Genomic DNA, 19,831 nt, shown 5'->3' with positions numbered 1-19,831 from the left:
AGGATGCATCAAGTAGGATGCGTCTCATTTGGTTAGCACATTCTCTGCCTAACGCTTCTTCTAGTTCCTTGTTTTATCGTAGACATGAGAAATATATACCAACTTATTTAGGTTTCCGGAGGAAAGATCACTAGAATCAATTATTATAGATAGTTATTGATTTATATCTAGGGTTTGAACATAGTGCCGATTTTCCAGCAAGCACACTCCCGTGGACGTGTAGTATCATATAGCTGTGGAATCTCTATATATGGTTTGGAACCTATTGCGCCCCCTTTTTTTGTAACTATTGCTGTATCATTTTGAAAGTTATTTTGGCATGTTATTGTACCCTAAATAACTCATCTTGTGTTTTATGATTTGTTCATATATGGTGGTGTAATCTTCATTGAAAGCAGTATTTTAAAATCATATTGCAGTTAATCAGCTTCTAGATTAGTGGTGGTTATTAGTAGAGTTATATTTTGGTTAGAATGGCTATATAGCAGATTGAAATAGTTAACAATTTAATCAATGCAGAAATATATATAAAGGTGCCTAGACCTTTAAATTGATAAATTTGAGACAAAATTAAAATTGCATTCTTTATTAACAAACTTTGTCCTAATGCAGGCGCTTTATATGATGCGTGGGAAAAACATTCTTCTTTTGATTGATTCACACTTGGAAGGAAACTTTTCAACTGAAGAGGCTACTGTTTTTATTAATATAGCTTCAAAATGTTTGCAGTATGAACCAAGAGAACACAAGAGACCTGGTTGCTACCCTTGCCCCATTGCAGAATAAACCTGATGTGAGTCCATTGTCTTTCTGTCACTCTAATTATAATTTGTAGCAATTAATACAATTATATCAATTCCTCCTCCATTCCATTAATACAATTATATCGATTCCAATTCTACAGTAGTTGGAACTAAGGTAACAACTAATGAGGTATTCTTTTTTGCTAATGCCATTTTGGTGCAAACACAAACGCTTATTTGTTTATTTGATTTGTTCCAGCTTTCTTTTCAAGAATGGACACAACAGATGAAAGACACGTTGGATGCAAGGAAGCGTGGTGACTTGGCATTCCGTGATAAGGATTTTAGAACTGCTATATATTGTTATTCTCAGGTATATAAAAATAAAACATTTTGGTATGTAATATATGTAGGTTTGGTTGTTTATAATTTGATTATGGTTATAAAAATGTTGCAGTTCATAGATGTGGGAACGATGATTTCCCAACTGTATATGGAAGACGAAGTCTATGTTATCTTATGTGCGAGCAACCTGATACAGCTCTCCAAGATGCCATGCAAGCCCAGTGTGTCCTCCCCGATTGGTCGACTGCTTTTTACATGCAGGCGGTTGCCCTTGCGAAGCTGGACATGCACAAAGATGCAGCCGATATGCTTAACGAAGCTGCTGCCCTAGAAGATAAGAAGCACAAAGGAGGAGGAACTGGCAGATGGCATTTTTTCTATTTTATTTGATTCCTCTTCTTGTTAATGTTATTGTTGTTGTTGGCTTTGACAGAACAATTGTTGTGTTTATATATATATATATATATGCAAATGTATTGTTTTAGGGTGACATGTAATTCTTACAGAAAAATCATAGAAAGGGGAATTAGGAAACATAAAGTTCATCTTTTCCATCAATAAAGAGGCTCATGAACTCTTCACCATCAAAAGTTTCTTTCTCTATGAGAAGTTGAGCAAACTTATGGAGAATGTCAATTTGGCTTGTGATTATTTGTGTTGCTCTCGAGTATGCTTTATCCACCAGCTCCCTCACAATATAACATAGAAACAAAAGCTTGGCAAAAGAATAAGAAATAATAATAATAAAAATCAATCTTCATAATCTTCATAAAAAGAAAACCAATGCAACCCTCTTCTCAAAACTCTCTCTTTTCACTCAATCTTCCTACAAAGAATAATGATAATCATCATAATAAAACAAATAAATAATTCACTCAAATTTTTGATAATTTCATTCATTCAGCTGCATTCTTAGTCTTGTGTCGATACAGAACCTTCTTCATCTTCTTCTTCTTGCTTCCATTGGTCCCTCATTTAAACCCAATTTCTTCACCTTTTGAATGATAATACTATAAGAACCTTCATCACTTGGAACAAACTCTTCTTTATAGTTCACTTCCCATCCCAAAACTGTCAAATCCCATTCAAATGTTGTTCCAATCTCTGGTGCAGCTATCTCAATTGTTTCAATTGATCCACCTTTTACTATAAGCTCTTAAAACCATTGTTATCTTCAACCCATAACTTTGAATCATTCTTATCTCTCTTGAAACCTCCATATTCAACAGGAATTTCTTCAATTGGAATGAACCTGTTTCATCAATTGGTTAAAGATCACATTTTTCATCTTCTTTTATTCATCATTATTGATAGGAATAGGATAGACTTACTTCAGAAGAGTCTCTGTTGTTCTTCCCGGACGGGCGACCACCATTTTGCTCTTGGTTCTTTGGGTTAGGAAAGGAGAGAAAAGGGCGTTGAATGCATAGTACCAGAATGGGACATTGATGAATATCTGTCATCCAATCAAATCAAAATGTTTATTTTTTTTGTAAAAGAGGAAGATGAATGGATTAAGGATGATTAGAGCTTACGTTTCTGGCTACGAATTCTGGGTAATTGTCTTGGAGAAGATGAACAGCTTGTTTTGTGGCGAAACGAAGCTCTTTCTTAGATGGGCCAGGAGAGTTTTTCAGATCATTGATTTGAAGCAAGGAATTGATACCTTCTGGTTTGAAATCGAGTTCTTGGATACCTTTCTCCATTAATTGAAACCTCCATCTTAAAAAGTTGTCTCTTTTCTCCTCTGTTCCAAAGGCTTTCTGGTAACTGCGTTACGCAACTGCGTGACGCACCTGCTTGACGCACCTGCTTGACGCACCTGCGTGACGCACCTGCGTTACGCAACTGTGTTACGCACCCGGATTCCACCGCAACAGTGACATTCACCTACTCAATCCCTAATCACTAAACCCTAACAAACAATGCGTCGAAAGAGAGAAATAAAGGAAGGAGGAAGAATACAGTTTACAGATTATGAATATATAAAGAATCTGAAATGCAAAAAGCTACAAAATGATCCATTTGTGGTAACCTGTAATCTGTAATCTGAAGGATAGCAGCGAACATCTCCTTCGTTGGGATTTCGCCGTCTTCGTCGGGGTCTTCGTCGGGGTCTTCGTCGGGGGTGGTCTTTTTAGAGAGAAGGAGGAGAATGAGAAGTGAAGAAAGAGAAAAGAAAGAAAGAAATGGAAAGAACTGGATTTTTTTTTATTATATAGTAAGGGCATTGTGGACTTTTCATAATGCCCTCGGGTGCGTCACGCATCCGGAGAGTGCGTGACGCAATAGGGGTATTTTCGGCAGAAATTTTTTTTAGGGTCACCAGCGCTATAAAAATTATCCACCCGCACCAAACATAATTAGCCTCCTTTTTGGGGTCATTTCCTCAAATTCCCCCCGTTAAAACGTCTAAAATTAGAATAAAAAAAAATTATCAGTTTTTTCTTCTATTATTATAAACTAGTTGAGGTCAATATGTATTAAATTTTTTTTCAACGGGTTTCGTGGTGTAGTTGGTTATCACGTCAGTCTAACACACTGAAGGTCTCCGGTTCGAACCCGGGCGAAGCCATTTTTTTTTTTTTACTCTTTTAATATAACTCAATGATAAACTTAATTTTCACACATATTCCCTAATACATGTGATATTATTTAAGATATCAAGATCTTCTTCAAAACCAAACCGTCATTAATAGTTATCTTGAAACTTGTTAGAACCATAATTGTTTATCGATGGTAAAAGAGTGAACCAACCATTGAATATACAAACAATACATCTCATTCTATTCACTGTTATATTTCGGTACTAACATATTATTTGTTTTATTGTGAGTAAGTATAAAACTTTGTTCAATTGTTCAATTTAAATGTAAAACACCAACAATGGTTTAAACAACCAATCATATATGTATTTGTCATGCTTTGGAAACAAAACTCCTAGGAATATTTGTGGTGTTCCTTCCTTCTTACTTAATTTTATGTTCATCTTGTTATAAGATATAAACTTTTAACTGATATACGGTCTATTTCAAAAACACATTTACTCAAAACTTGTAATAAATTGTTACACACACACAAAAAACAAACATTTAAAGTGTTCTAAAAGCACCATAAAAAAAATGCATAAAAATACATGTAAACTCATTTGCTACTAATCTACATTGTCAAATAGACTCAATTGACCTTGTAGTGTTAAAAATCCTTTAGTTTACTTCTTAAATATATAGTCTTATAAAATAAATGTTTAAATCTCAAAATATATTTAAAGTAAAAATAGAATACACGTTCAAAAAGTTTCGAATCACGAAGAGTCGCCACCAAATTTCCCCCGCACAATTAGGAAATGAAAATTTTGAGAATGTAAAAACGCTTTGAGAAGATATTATCTCAAAAGGAGTTCAGAGCTTCGTTACACGTGAGAAAGGACTCGACACTATGTATCATGTGTCTGTCCTAAAATGGACGGTCTCTACTTTAAATATTTTGGTCTTATTTTAGAAATATTTTTACACTTTTTATTCTTTATTTGTCAAGTCCTATCCTATCTAAGGGTCTAACATAAGTCATACCCTAAACTCAGGGCCGACCCTAGGGTAAGCTCAACAAGCCCTCGGGCTAGGGTAGTCGTCCACTCCACAGGGCAACTATAATCCCCGAGAAATCCCTTCCACAACTTAGCACATGTTTGGAGGACACATGGTAATACAGGGGGACACGAGGTGGCTCGAGATTCGATGGTTTCAACCTTGGTTTGCGAGCCAGACATCTTTTTAAACTAAAATATTATTTTTAAAGATTTTGACAGTACTTGACAACTTTTAAAATCAATTATGTAAAACTAATTAATTTTATTCAAATTTTAATAATCGGGGGATTTGTTGTAACCAAATGACGTTATGATTTGAAATCTGGTTTAAATTAATTAAACATAATCAATTTAAGAAAAAAAATTTATTTGAAAACAGAATTGCCAATTGATTTTTAGAAAAATCAGTAAAATGTATGTATATAAACGTATCTTATACAAAGGTTTCTATAAAGGGGTTCATTATTTGGTTACGCCCGGGAAAGGATTTTCGTGATGTGTCCTCCGTGCCCGTTGTAAACAGTTTTATTTTTTTTAAAGTCTGACTATCGAAAGATTTATTTATAATATATTTTTTTAAATTAGTAGTCCGGGGGTCTTAAACAAGGATAAATTTAGATTACGTAAGTAATTGTACCATGCGTAATTGCGATTGCAGTTAACAAAGGTTGAGTAAAAGAATCTGAAAAATATCAGAAAATGATGTTAGGGTTTAGAAATAGACACAAAACGAAGCTTAAGTAAAATATTTGTTTGGGAAATATACTAAAAATATTTTGAAATTATTTTTCGATCCCTCAGAATAATTTAAAAATGGATTAGAGTTTCAAAATTACAAAAATAATTTTGGGTTTTGAAAAGTGAAACCACAGACAACCTTGGTAAATGATTCGAATTGGAAACAGTGGGCATGTGGAGTAACCATAGTAACTTGGTTTGATACCTCAAAAATGAGGTCCTTGAGGTCTTGTACCTCGACATTATTAACAAACTTTTGATGGGCTTGTCCTTCCGCCATTTGTTTCTAAACAACAATGTCTAGTATTGGAATCTCTTGTACGAACTATCATAGTGAACCCTGCGGTGAATAAATAAAGATAGTTAAGGAAGAGACGAGTGACTCTATCAATGAACCATGCATTTATGTGTGTCTTAAAGAAGTGCGCCCCTATTTTTCAACTCATTGTTTTATTTTAAAAGAATGTATCAAGTGTGAAGGGTTAGCAATAGAGTAAAATATTACCACCATTTATCCCTCTTACTCTCAACATATTTGCACCCATTGTTTTGTGAAAAACTGAAACAAAGGAAATACACTTAAAATATTACAAGGAAAAGTGAACGTCTAACAAATTAAGCATTAATCTTCTTTGCTCTCATTCCTCCTTCTTCATTTACTTCTTGTCTTTTTTTTTTCTTTTATCTTGTGTCTTTGCATACATCTAAGTGATGATTCTTGTAAAACAAACATAAAAAAGGAAACATATAATGCAAAGACACATATTTATATAAGTATAGAAGTCTATAATAAGTTTTCAATGTGGTTATATTGTTTGGGCATAACAAGTAAAGATTCATGGGTATAAAATATGAATGTGTGTCTAAGTAAATCATCATAAGAGAGAGGCTAACCACCAACAAGGGGAGACGAAGCTACCGGTGTAAGGAGGTATCATCTCAACTAATGTTAATCCCGTGATCCAAGTTCAAACTCTCACAACACTGCTCATTAGAGAACATATCATCATTCCTCGTTGGTTCATCTTAGCACATATATCAAGCCTTCTAGTTCTCGATCAGAAACCAAGCGAAGTCCAGGAATGTTGCCTCGGTCAAAATGGGAGAGAGGCTCTCGATTGTCTCGGTCGGGAAAGAGGCCATTCTTCGTCTTCAACTTCCCATCAGAGGATAAATGCCAAATCGTGCAAAATTCAACCGAGGCTCATTCGTCCACAATTTGAATTCCCACGAAGTTGATAACGTTCCCCATGATTATGGGATCTGTTCTCATCTTTCCCACAACCATATCATCGCCTCAAACAACTCACCAATGACACGTTGGAAAAAACAAAACCTCATCAAAAAACGGGAATCTCCCATTTCACATTGAAATCGAACTCTAGCCTAACCAAAAAGCTTCTTCTAACCCGTAGAAGCTAAAACCAAGCATCCAAAACTAACCTAGACTAGTCTAACCACATGTCAAAATAAAAACCCGATCATAACATTTGTTTTTCAAAATTTTCTAAAATGTGAATCAAACCAATATGAAATCATCTAGAGTTTCCTAACCGGCCATCCTATAACTGTAAAATAATAATAATAATAATAATAATAATAATAATTAGTTTATATTTATTTTAAAATGTACTGATAAAATATAAAATATAGGGACTATTGTAATATTTTAAGGGAATAATGATAAATTTAAAATTGTGGTTGGAATAATTTTTCAAATTTAGGACTCTCTTAATATTTTATAATTTATAGAATTTTCCCTTCTTGTTTAATTATATTTAAAATTGTCACTGACGATCGGGAGCGAACCCACTCACAAGGTAACCGGGCTGCCCAGCTCCTTAATAGATACATAGTATATAAATATATATTATATTACTTACTAATGTATTAATTTTATATACTTAGCCCGGAGGCATCACATATTGCACTATAATATATATATTATAAATATATTTATGTATAACTATATAACATATATAATTTATTAATTCTTATTATTTTCAGCCTAAGTACTAATATATTATATAATATATTTATTCATAATAAATGAACAATCTTTAACATTCTAATTTATTAATTTCTAGTAAATAAACAGACTCAATAATATATAATTTCTCATTCCTAAATAAAAAGCATAATTCTTAAATAAATTTAGTTAACTAACATTAAGCTATATATAATTTATACAGCTTAATTAAGAAATTATGTCCCGAACAATAATAGTTACCGTCCTAATTTGAAAAATTAATTTTTTTTTCTTACTAGACGTTAAGTCTCTATATATGTCGTCATATAGTATAAGTTGAATCATATCAAAAATACTTAAGAAAAAATATGAAATTTTAAACACAACGAAACAAAGCATGACATCGTTTTTTAAATAGTTCATGATTTATAGGATGTCGCCACAGAGAAAACGGAGGACCACATTCTGTCGGCGTATTTTTACGTGGACGACATCCTGTAAATCATGTACTATTTAATAAACGATGTCATGATTTTTGTTTCGTTGAGCTTAAACAATTCACAATTTTTTGATATATCATAAACTATTAAAAAAACTGTGTTATATATTAGTTTTTGTAAAAATGTTTTTAGTCCGGGTAGATTTAAAATTCTGGCTCCGCCCCTACTAACGTCGTTAACTATTTAACATTAATTTGATTTTTTATTTATTTCTTTATTATTATTTAACCTAAATCTTTTATTTCTTTCTTCATTATTATTTAACATTAATTATCCCATTCAACAATATCATCACCCATCCGACCGACAATGGAAACTACTTCATCCATGCAAACCCAATACCCCCTTACCAATTAAAAACAACCGATCTCAATTTAGATCATCCAATTCTAAAAGCATCCCTTCGCCCAATCACCCTAAAGGTACAATCTTTACTTTACTCTTTCTCTAATTCAAACATTTTCAAAACTAATTTACAATTTCTCTACAGTTTCAAGATGTGGCCTACACAATTAACCTCTCTTCTTCACCGAAATCCACCAAGACCGTACTCAACGGGGTCACAGGAATGGTCAAACCAGGCGAACTCATGGCTATGCTTGGCCCATCCGGCAGCGGCAAAACAACACTCCTCACTGCACTTTCCGGCTGTTACCTCGCCGGAAAAATCTCCGGTACTATTACCTACAACGAACGCCCTTTCACCGGATCAATGAAACGGAAGATCAGATTCGTTTCGCAGGACGATGTTCTCTATCCCCATCTTACAGTTCTAGAAATATTAACATACCTTGCTCTGCCTTCCTGGGAAATTAACAAATAATGAGAAAATGGAGCAAGTTGATTTTGTTATCAATGAACTTGGTTTGGGTCGGACTATAAATACAAATAGATTCATTTTGGGGATCCCATTCATTTTGCAGAATAATGAACCCTAACATACATGGACGAAGAAGAAAATATGCTGATGTAAGAAGAACAAATGACGGAGAAGACCCGTCAATGAGGGAAGCAAGGAAACAAACAGTTGATGAAGAAGACGCTGATGAAGAAGAAGGTCGGTCGCATTATTGGTTGCCGAATCGGCGCGCGAACGCAGTCTTATGAAGAAAAGAAAGAAATAAAAGATTTAGGTTAAATAATAATAATGAAATAAATAAAAAATCAAATTAATGTTAAATAGTTAACGATGTTAGTGGAAGTTTTAAATATAATTAAACAAGGAAAATAGAGTTCTATAAATGATAAAATATTAGGAGAGTCCTAAATTTGAAAAATCGCTCTAACCACCGTCTTAAATTTATCATTATTCACAATATTTTAATATATTATAATTACCAGATTAAAAGTCAAATAGACCCATTTAATTTTCACATTTTCAATCTCTATCTCTCATAATTCTATGTCTTGATATTTAATGAAGAAATTTACCTAGTATCAGAGCGAGAAGAACAAAATAATCAAGAAGCTATAGATGAAGAGCCAAAAGAAGCGGCTTGAGAAAATAACTTTGGAGATTTTTGGTGGGAATTTTCCAGTAATTTTCTGGCGAAATTTTCTAGCGACGAATTCTTAAAATTCTTCTCCAAAACGTGCACATCATTCTACTCAGCAATAATAACAAATCAGAAACTCAATCGCATCACCGGAAAAACAAGAAACGTCATTCGTCGATTGAAATACGGTTGACACAACACAATCAATGGCACGATCAGCACGATTGGCACAACACAATCGACGATACGAACGACACTATCGGCACGAACGACACGATTAACGAAGTAAGTACCGATTAACAAAGTTGGTAGCTTTTCTGAATGCTTATTTCCTGATTGCGAGCGTCTTCTCTAATCTTTGGTGTTCTCGGAGGTTGCCTTTTGAAACAATTTTATCACTAAATCTTTAGGGTTTCTGAATTGTCCTATTTATGTATTTACTCTGCTTTATTATTTTGTTCTGCTCTTCAACAATGAGGAAAAAGAAAAGTAATAAAGCGAAGGAAGTCAAAGAGTTAGTTATGGAAGATCTCAAGGAGATTGTTGAAGAAGACAATCAAGAAAAACAAGACAAAAACGAAGGAAAATCAAATGTTGTGGAAAATTCAATAATGGGTCAAATTTACAAGACGAAATTAAATCCAAATGGAATAGTGGGAAAATACAAAGAGATACTAGTAGCAAAGGGATACAACCAAAGAGATGGGATTGACTTCCACGATAACTTCTCTCCAGTTGCAAGAGCAGTCACGGTAAGAATTTTACTCGCTTTGACAGCCTTTAACAATTGGTTTTTGCAGCAGTTTGACGTTAATAATGCCTTTCTCCACGATGACCTGATGAAGATGTATACATGCATCTTTCAGAAGGGCTAATTGGAGCAAAAGAAATCATGTATGTCATCTTATTAAAACCCTTTATGGCTTAAAACAATCCTCAAGGCAGTGGAAAAAGAGTTTTCAAAAAATTTTATTGAATTTGGCTTTGTTCAGTCAATAAATGATAACTGTTTGTTTTTTTTGAAAACTGAAAAACATTTACTGCCTTATTAGTATATGTAGATGACATACTCGTTGCTGGAAATTGTTTACAGACTATTAATAATGTTAAACAATATCTAGATTCAAAATTTACAATCAAAGATTTAGGTAATGCGAAGTATTTCCTTGGACTAGAATTACAACTCACTTGTGCTGGTTTGTTTGTAAATCAACACAACTATATACTTGACATACTAGCTGACGTCACAGGATTATCTGGGTGCAAACTAGTTGAAATTCCCATAAAAGGGATAAAGTTTAATGAATTAGACAGTCCAAAATTAGTCGAACCATAAAACTTTAGAAGACTAATTGGACGACTGATTTACTTAAACTTCTCTCGACCAGATATTGATTTTAGTGTTCAACAGCTAAGTCAATATATGCATAAACTATTAAAAGTTCTTTGGGAGACAACAACTTTACATGTAGTTAAATACTTAAAGGACACACCTTCATTGGGACTTTTTTACCCTTGTAATTCTAATTATATGATTGAGGGTTTTTCAGATGCCAATTGGGCAACATGTACAGATAGTCGAAGACCTCTCACAGGTTATTGCATTAAACTTGGAGGAGCTTTGGTGTCATGGAAGACAAAAAACAAACTACGGTATCACGGTCGACCACTGAGGCAGAATACTAGAGTATGGCCATTACAGTTTGTGAGCTAAAGTGGATATCTTATTTATTGAACGATTTTAACACAAAAATGAGTTTGTCGATTTCACTTAGATATGATAATGAAGCTGCAATTTATATTGCTAAAAATCCGATCTTCCACAAGAGAACGAAGCATCTAGATTTAGTTTGTCACCTTGTTAGAGATAACTTTAAACATGGTTTAATTCAACCTCTACATGTCTATTCAAGGATGCATGAATGTGACATATTCACAAAAACTTTAGATCGTGGTTTATGACAAGATGAAATTAAGAGATGTCCATCTTGAGGAGGGGATGTAAAATAATAATAATAATAAACAATTAATTTATATTCATTTTAAATGTACTTATAAAATACAGGGATTATTGTAATATTTTAATATAATATAAATACCAAATTAAAATTAAAAGTCAAATAGGCACATATAAATTTTCATATTTTCAATCTCTATCTGTCATAATTCTGTCTTGATTAAATATTCTATGTCTTGATCTTTAATCAAGAAATTTACAATATCACTTGAGCATAGTTCTTGGTTTGTTATTCTTGTACATGAAGTCTAGCCTAACAACTCAAATTTTTTGAAATTTTAAATTAAATTTGGACATTTCTTGTGTAAGAATAGAACGATTCTAGCTCTTGCTAGAAAGTTCCTAAATCATCCAAGAATCTATTTCCAATCATCGAAGAAAACAATAGATATAGAATCATAAACTCAATATGTAAAAATTTATTTGTATTCATATCTTGGATTAAATGCTTACAAATGATTTGGATTATTTGTATGATGCTCTAGGAAGCTTTTTGGATTGCAAAATTCAAAAAATCTGAGCTCAAGCTCTTGGTATACAATAGTAGAAATGGCTCTCATCAGCCTCCTACTACTCTTTAATTAGGTCTTCCCATTCTTTTCAAATGATTTTGTGATTCATTATAAAGGAGTCTTGGCTTCTCTCTTTCACCTATGGATCCAATTTTGAGAAGTCCTCCTTTTGCACTTATCCAAATTATCCCATCGCCTTAATTTGGTCTACAAACCAACAAGAAGATATCATTTTCTATCATTTTCAAATGATCCACGTCTTGAGGAAGAAGATGTGCAGGGGATAATCGCGTGACAAGTGATGGTGCAACATTTGATTATAACGTGAATCAGCCTATTAATGGCTAATTTTGGAAGGAAGAGGATTAGCTAGGAACATATTGCATCTCCTTCATTCTCAAGTTGAGTTTCTACAAGAGCATCCTCCAATTTTGTATATATATTTATAATACATTGTTAAAATATATAATATTGTTTTATATTATAAATTTATTTTAATATATATATTATAAACCATTATTCAAAAAAAATATTTTCAGTAATTTTCTATTAAATATTGAGAGCCTAAATATTTAGACCATATATAGCATTTAGAACGTGAGTTGTGAGTTTAAGAAATGAGTGCGCTAATTTTAATAATATATTATAATTAAAAATTTTAATTTAAGGTGTTTAATATGATTAACCATTTTAATATATATATATATATATATAATTATATTATATTATAATATATTTTATTTTATTTATTAGAATAAATTCATAATATTATATATTTTAATAATATATTATAAATATAAATATATATTATTAATTTTATTAAAATATTTTAAAATAAATTTATTATCTCAAAATATTTAATCTAAATCATTAATATTATTTACTTATTCAAAATAAAAATACTATAAATTTTTTTTTTAATATTATTTTTTTAAAAAGAAATCATTACTTAAAAATATTTGATTTTAAATTATTATTAATTTTAAGGATAACAAATATAATATTTTTGTATACATTTTATAATTAAGTTAAAATATTTGATTTTTTTATACATTTTATAATATCTCTTTTATACCTTATCTCTTTAAAATTATTACTTATATATTTATTTTTATATGAAATTATTTCTTGTAGATTTATTTTTATTTTTTTTAAAATTTAATTATTATAATAATCAAAATTATAATTTATATTCAATTGAAAATCAATCTAAAATTTTTATAGAGTAATGATAAAGATGATGAATTTAGTGTAATTTATGTGTCTTGAAGTTTAATATATTTTCATATACAAATGTTGTCATATAATTAATCACATTTATAATCAGACTAAATTTTTACTATATATATAGTTACTCAAATATATATAAAAAGTCATTATTTAAGCTAGAAATGTTTGTGGTTATTAATTTTTGCAATTCATTTATGTGAATAATGTGGTCACTTTTTCTTCTTTTACCAGGAACAATAAATTTGAAGTTATTGATTATTGACAAAAGACTTGTGGCCATTTAAGGTAATATATGATATCAATATGATCTCTTTGTCACTCTCTACACGCCAACCCCTTTTTAATTACTTAAATAAAAATAAAATTACATTTGGAGCATTATATATATATATATATATAGTTTACAGAAATATGGATATGGTAGGCATAGACATTCTTATCATAAAAACATGTTGCGTTTGTTAGCCATCACTATTATTGTTATTAATTTTCATACTACACGGAGGGTTCGTTCGATGCATGTACAGGTAGTGATGCTTGAATCCAATTAATAATTTACACATGTCAATCTTTAAATTATTTTCCCTCACAATTAACTATAATTGAGAATTGAAAGAGAGAAATAAAATATTAAATTATTATATATTTGTTTTTACTAAAAAAATAATATAATTATTATTAATTAAATATCAATATGTTGTTGAAAATTTAAAGGAAAATATTATACATGAAATTATTATATATATATTTTTAGGAGAAATAATATAATAATTTTAAATTATTATTAATTAAATATATATTAAATTAATATTATTGATATGTTGTTGAAAATTTAAAATAAAAAATTATACATTAAATAATTATATATATTTTTTAAAGAGGAATAACATAATAATTTAAGATAATTATATCATTTTTTAGTAAAAACAAATATATAATAATTTAATATTTTATTTTTTCCTTTAAATTCTCAACCCTATTAAGTTTATAAGTATGGTATAACATCTAACCCTATTAAGTTTATAAGTATGGATAACATCTAACTAATTCTGTAGGAAGGGTTTGTTTGATGCTACCTAACTCATATACTTAACTATTTAACTATAGTTCAGAATTTAATGAAAAAAATAATATATTAAATATTTTTATAATTTTTTTATTTTAAATCATTATTAATTATATATATATATATATATATTATTACGAGAAATAATATAATAATTTAAAAAAAAAACATTATTAACTAAATATATATAACATTAATATTATTTGTTAATGACTTAAGAATGTTATATATATTTTTACCGATAATATTAACACATTAAGAAAATTATGTACTAATAAGAAACAACATAATAATTTAAAAAAATATATTATTAATTAAATATATATCACATTAATATTATTTATTAATGACATAAAAATTTTAAATCATTATATTTTTTTTATGAGAATAACATAATAATTTTATATATATATATATATATATATAATTTAATATATAATTTTTTCCTTTAAATTCTCAACCATAATAATATTAATATTAATGTGATATACATCTAATCAATATTATTAATGTAAATGAAAATATATATATCATTAAATATATATAAAACAATTATTATGTTATTCTCATACAATAAATATATATATATATATATATATATAATTATTTAATATAAATATTTAATTAATAATGATTTAAAATCATTATGTTATTTTTAAGTAAAAAATATATAAAATAATTTAATATATTATTTTTTCCTTTCAAATCTCAACTATAATTAGATTTATGACTTAGTTAAGTAAGATAGAAATTTAAGATGTCAATTATTTAGTGGATTGGAATATACGTAAATCAAGTAATAACTTGTTAATTAAATCCAAAAGGCAGTGAATTAGTAAATAGTTATTGAAAACATATAGAATTTGGGAACTAATTATTATTATTTTTACAATTTCAAATAAACTTTCAATTTTACTAATATGTAGGAAACTCATCCCTCTGAAATTTTCAAAGTCTATCTTATAAGTTATATAAACTCTCTTCTATCTCACTAAATCTATAACTATGGGAAACTCCATTCATCTTCCTTCATCTTCCTTCGCCCCTCCTGCTCCGGCGACCGTACTCTCACCGGAGCAACCGTCTGAGTTAGCGACCTTCACCTGTGAGATATGCATAGAGCCCACACTTTCATCAGAACAGAGATTCAAGAACAGAGACCTCTGCACTCATCCTTTCTGCAAAGACTGCATTATCAAATACATTCAAGTCAAGGTTGAAGATGAAGATATCTCCGCGATCAAGTGTCCTGGCTTATGCTGCGATTACGATCTAGACCCACTCTCCTGTCGTTTAATCCTACCCATTAAACTCTTTGAAAAATGGTGTGACGTCCTCTGTAAGGACACCATCCTAGGGTTGCATCATTGTTACTGCCCTAATCAAGAATGTTCGGCTCTAGTGGTAAACGAATGTGGAAGGGACTTGAAGAGATCGGTTTGCTCTAATTGTAAACAAGCCTTCTGTTTCAAATGCAATACATTATGGCATGCTGGTTTTTCATGCGAAGATAATCAAGGTGGAATTATGAGGGATGCAAATGACGTCGCTTTTGGAGTGCAGACATTATGTTCAGCATAGGGGAGGTTGTTCGATCATTAGATGCAGGTTTTCTTTCTCTCTTGAACTTTCATTAATTTTGAAATCTCAATTGATGATGGGTCTTGTTAATGTATTATAATTTATATGATATTGCAGATGTGGGATTAACTTTTGCTATAAATGTGGATTTAGGATATGCAAATGCAAAACAAACACTGTTTGTTTCGATTTGATTGTAGTTCTTTCCATACTGATTGCTTATTTTATCGGGTACATAATAGTAATATCTAATTGATGTAAATTTATTTCAACAAAAAGAAGAAGAAGAGTAATGTAATCTAATCTAATGTTCTCAACTAACTATGGATTTGAATGAGTGAGTTTTTTTCTTTCCAATTTTTCTCTTTAATAATGAAAGTCATGTTTATAGCTATTTCAGACTTTGTATTTTAAGAAATATTATCTAAATTATAATTTATAATGGGATTGATTTCATAATTAAAAAGATTATTTATTGATAATTGTTTACATTATATACGAAATAAATAAACAAAATTTGAAGAAGTTAATTCCTCTATAATATAATTTATTGTAAAAAATAATTTAGATACTATTAATATATAAAAAAAATATAAATATTGTACTAAATAGAATTATGATAGATGTTTATGTTATTATATATATATGTAGACATTCAATTTTTACATCTCGAAATTAAAATAGGTAGGTCTGGTTTATTAGGATGTTTAGACTTGATTACTGAACCGGGAGAACAAAATAAAAAAAAATCACTTTTAGAAATTGGCTCGGAGAGACCTTTGAGTAGCTGTTTAAACGCTAATTTCAAAAAATACACGGGTTTCGTATGTTTTCATACGTTCAGGGACCTTTGAGTAGTGTAATATTGTTGTTGGACAAAATTTACTGAACATCCAGTCCGGGGCTCATTTGTGTGCCCAACCGTCAATTTTCAAAAATGTCAGAATTCGGTAAACTTAAAACGTTCAGATTGACCGGTTCGGAAAATTTTAAATTTTGAGTATAATATGTTGTTAGCAATTTTGTGCAAAGGCCTATGAAAGGGTAAAAACGTCAAAATCGTGTCGAAACAGGTGAATCGGGAGTGAGTCAATGAGGGTCAATGCGCCAAATTTCACGCCTAAATTTTTTTCAAAATCGTGCGTACTGACGTCAGGCGATCATTTGAAAAATAAGGCTTTAAACCATGTATTTTGGTTGATTTCCGATGAAGAAACCTGGAGGCTCCTTCAACTTCAAATATTCACCCATGACGCTATACGCAATAAATTTGGGTTTTCTTTGATGTTTTGGAAAGCTTGAAGAGTTTTCTACCATGTTTGTTCATGTTTAGAATAACATCGACGCTCTTAACCTCTTCAAATTGGCGGTTGAAGACAATGCGACCAAGACATGAACGAATTGGACATGCTCTCGGTGTTTAATTCATAACTAATGTTACAGGTCTTAGTTTTTGGATTGCGGCATATGGTTGTAAATCTAAGACGCAGTCCGTTCGAATGACACCAGTCTCGTGTCTCTATTAAATGGTTAAGGCAGTCAATTTAGCCCGACAACCCGATGCAAGCTCACCCACTTTGTTCCAAGAGAGAACTGAAGCATGGGGTGACTTTGAAAATTCATATCTTTTGTTTGTCTCAACCATTTTGAGAAAAAGAGATACCATTGGAAAGATGTTTTAGTTAGCTTTCATTTGATACCAAGTAGCGCTCATGGTTCGACCTACAACCCACGTGAGGTTGCCCGTAAGCCAAGCTATCCACTTTGAAACCCCGACGTTGCATCGAGATTTGCATGGATCTGCGGTCAGTCTTGAAGATTTCTCTCAAATGGTGGCCTGAGCCAAAAGTTATGGTTGTTTGAAATTTTGGTTGATCTAGAATGACATGAAACCGAAACCAGATATTGTCTAACTTCAAAAATTCATAACTCGGTCTACACTTAACCATTTAGCCGGAGAAAGGGCTTGAAAATTTATCTTGACCAGTTACCTATTCAATAAAAATAAGACCAAGCACGACTATGAAGGAATTTAAGTCGGTTCAACCTGCTGAAAGATTTGCCGATTTCTGGAAATTCCTAATTCATAAGTTACCCTTGCCCAAGGGGTATTTAAATAATTTGCCTATTTGGGGGCAAGGCAGTTATGATCATTGCTAATTCATTTGCTAAATTTCACACTTAACTTAAGGGATTGATTGAAAGACGTGAACCGAGAGCGGGCTTAGAAGGCTTCTCCAAATCCCACGGATGAAGCTGAAGCACCTGGTTTACGAATCAATCAAAGGAGCCACAAACAAAGGCCAAACCAAAGACTGTTTCAAAAGCATCCGAATTAGCATTAATAGACGTAGAAAGCCTACGGGCTATCGCTTTAAACTTCCCTACTTCCCGGGTGCCTATCTTCAAAGTCGAATTGGGTGGGGGGTAAGAGAGAGTCTCGGGAGCGAAGCAACCAAAAGAAGAACATACGGGGGCGTTTTGAACGAGTTTCTAAGGTACGCTACTCTTAGTACATTCTTCTTTGATTATGTTGCTTCAAGTAGGCTACTCTAGTACATTGTTGTAGATCTTGTAAGACGTCGGGGTTCTGAACATCGACGTCGACGTAATGTTGATTCAATTCCGTTTCAGTTTAATTTATGTTTGAATTTAAATTGATTGAATGTTTGGATGAATGTTATTTGATTGTTAGTTAAACTTAGTTGTTAGAGTCTCTAGGTAGTCGACTAAGTCGAGTCATAGTCCTAGGAGGCTAGGTCAAGACTAACCTCGTATCTCAAATCTAAAAGTCGTCGGAAACTTAAAATTTTGGTCGTCGGAGGAAGAACTTCAAATTTTGGCCAGTTCTTCAACGATGATCCAGAAGACTTCTTCGGCGCGGCGTTGGTGCATCCAAGTCTTTGTAAGATGAGGAATACGTTGATGCTGATCGTGGAGCCAATACTTTGGAGAAGAAGAAATCGCAAACGACAATCGTCGTCTGGTCTCCAGATCCACATGGGAAACCTCATTTGCTTCCTCTATTGTCCGTCTATCTGTCTCGAAATATTTGCTAGAGGTCGCCAATGCATTAGCGAGCCTCTATGCAACGAGTTCCAGACTTCCAGAACCACGATGAAGCCAGGACGGAGCTCCATTGAAGGAAATGGATGTTCCAGATCGGAAGAACGGAGTGTTCTCTGTCATTCGACTCAGGAATCCGACAGTTCCTCTCAACGAAAGACAATGCGACAAACCTAAGCGTGACTCCGAAGCGACTATGTCTGTCCCTGTCCGTGGTCGGAGAATCTTCTAGTGTGACCTTGATAATCGGCGAGGAGGACGCAGGCGGAACCGGAAAACGACGAACAACTGTTCAACTTTTCAGCTTTTGGAATTTCCGAATTCTTGAAGTTCCAAGGGATGTTCAAAGAGGCCCCTGGACTTCTAAAACTTTTTAATTTGCCTATGAAATTAAAATCCGGAATTAATTCTTAAATAAAAATGAATTAGACCCCTGAAATTCCAGCTTTGTCCAATTTCAACCCCAAATTTCCAAAATCAAATTATTTGTTGAATTCGATTTCATTTGACCCTAGACTTTTGTCAACGTCCAACTCTATATTCATCCAATTTTGGATATAAAGTTTCAATTTTCAACTCTTAGAAAATGTTTTAAAGTTTATTTGGATTCCTTTTATACCAAACAATATTGTTCTTCCAAATTGGAGCCTTCAAATTCTAAAATTCAGGAATGGTATAAAAAATTATTTGCAAAAAAATAATATTTTTCCATAATTCTTGGGGCCCGTTTGAAAAATAGTTTATTTTGGAACGCTTATTTCGGGAGCTCCATAACCCGGAAAATTATGAAATTTTTGCAGTAAGTTCATAAATTTTTTTTGACCATCCTGAGAATTTTCAGAATTTTTGGAACACTTTTGAGAAAAAGCTCATTTTATTGGAGTCATATCGGGCGTCTCGTAACCCCGAAAAGTTTCGTAATCGAGAGCAAATTGTTTCTAAAAATATGTTTGACATGCATAAGAACTATCGATATTTT

The 19,831-nt window shown here is 31.7% G+C and overlaps 3 protein-coding genes, 1 non-coding gene and 1 pseudogene across 4 annotated transcripts; 4 read left to right on the top strand and 1 right to left on the bottom strand.

The window, feature by feature from the left end:
- Positions 1-730: 730 nt before the first annotated feature.
- On the top strand, positions 731-1,478 carry LOC124926823 (annotated as a pseudogene).
- Positions 1,479-2,028: 550 nt separating this feature from the next.
- On the bottom strand, positions 2,029-4,857 carry LOC124926813 (patellin-4-like). Its single transcript, XM_047467124.1, is given in 5 exon segments — positions 2,029-2,253; positions 2,256-2,340; positions 2,420-2,544; positions 2,624-2,858; positions 4,661-4,857. Coding segments are annotated over 5 exon segments (867 nt in total).
- Positions 3,590-3,663, top strand: TRNAV-AAC. The gene has a single exon. It is a non-coding gene; the product is annotated as a tRNA-Val (tRNA).
- Positions 4,858-9,853: 4,996 nt separating the features above from the next.
- Positions 9,854-10,255, top strand: LOC124926805. Its single transcript, XM_047467112.1, has 2 exons — positions 9,854-10,132; positions 10,181-10,255. The coding sequence occupies exons 1-2, from the start codon at positions 9,854-9,856 to the stop codon at positions 10,253-10,255; spliced, it is 354 nt and encodes a 117-aa protein (XP_047323068.1).
- Positions 10,256-15,210: 4,955 nt separating this feature from the next.
- Positions 15,211-15,786, top strand: LOC124926796 (E3 ubiquitin-protein ligase RSL1-like). The gene has a single exon (XM_047467100.1). It carries the CDS (start codon positions 15,211-15,213, stop codon positions 15,784-15,786), a length of 576 nt encoding a protein of 191 aa, XP_047323056.1.
- The last annotated feature ends 4,045 nt before the right edge of the window (positions 15,787-19,831 follow it).

The sequence above is a fragment of the Impatiens glandulifera genome, chromosome 1, assembly GCF_907164915.1.
Source record: "Impatiens glandulifera chromosome 1, dImpGla2.1, whole genome shotgun sequence".
NCBI classification, from domain to species: domain Eukaryota; kingdom Viridiplantae; phylum Streptophyta; class Magnoliopsida; order Ericales; family Balsaminaceae; genus Impatiens; species Impatiens glandulifera.
This window is presented reverse-complemented; position numbering and strand designations above follow the sequence as displayed.

Excerpts from the sequence above, each read along its gene's own strand:
- LOC124926805 (XM_047467112.1), top strand. The coding sequence starts at position 9,854 with ATGAGGAAAAAGAAAAGTAATAAAGCGAAGGAAGTCAAAGAGTTAGTT. Across the intron at positions 10,133-10,180 it reads CAGTTGCAAGAGCAGTCACG|CAGTTTGACGTTAATAATGC; the intron begins GTAAGAATTTTA and ends TGGTTTTTGCAG.
- LOC124926796 (XM_047467100.1), top strand. The coding sequence starts at position 15,211 with ATGGGAAACTCCATTCATCTTCCTTCATCTTCCTTCGCCCCTCCTGCT.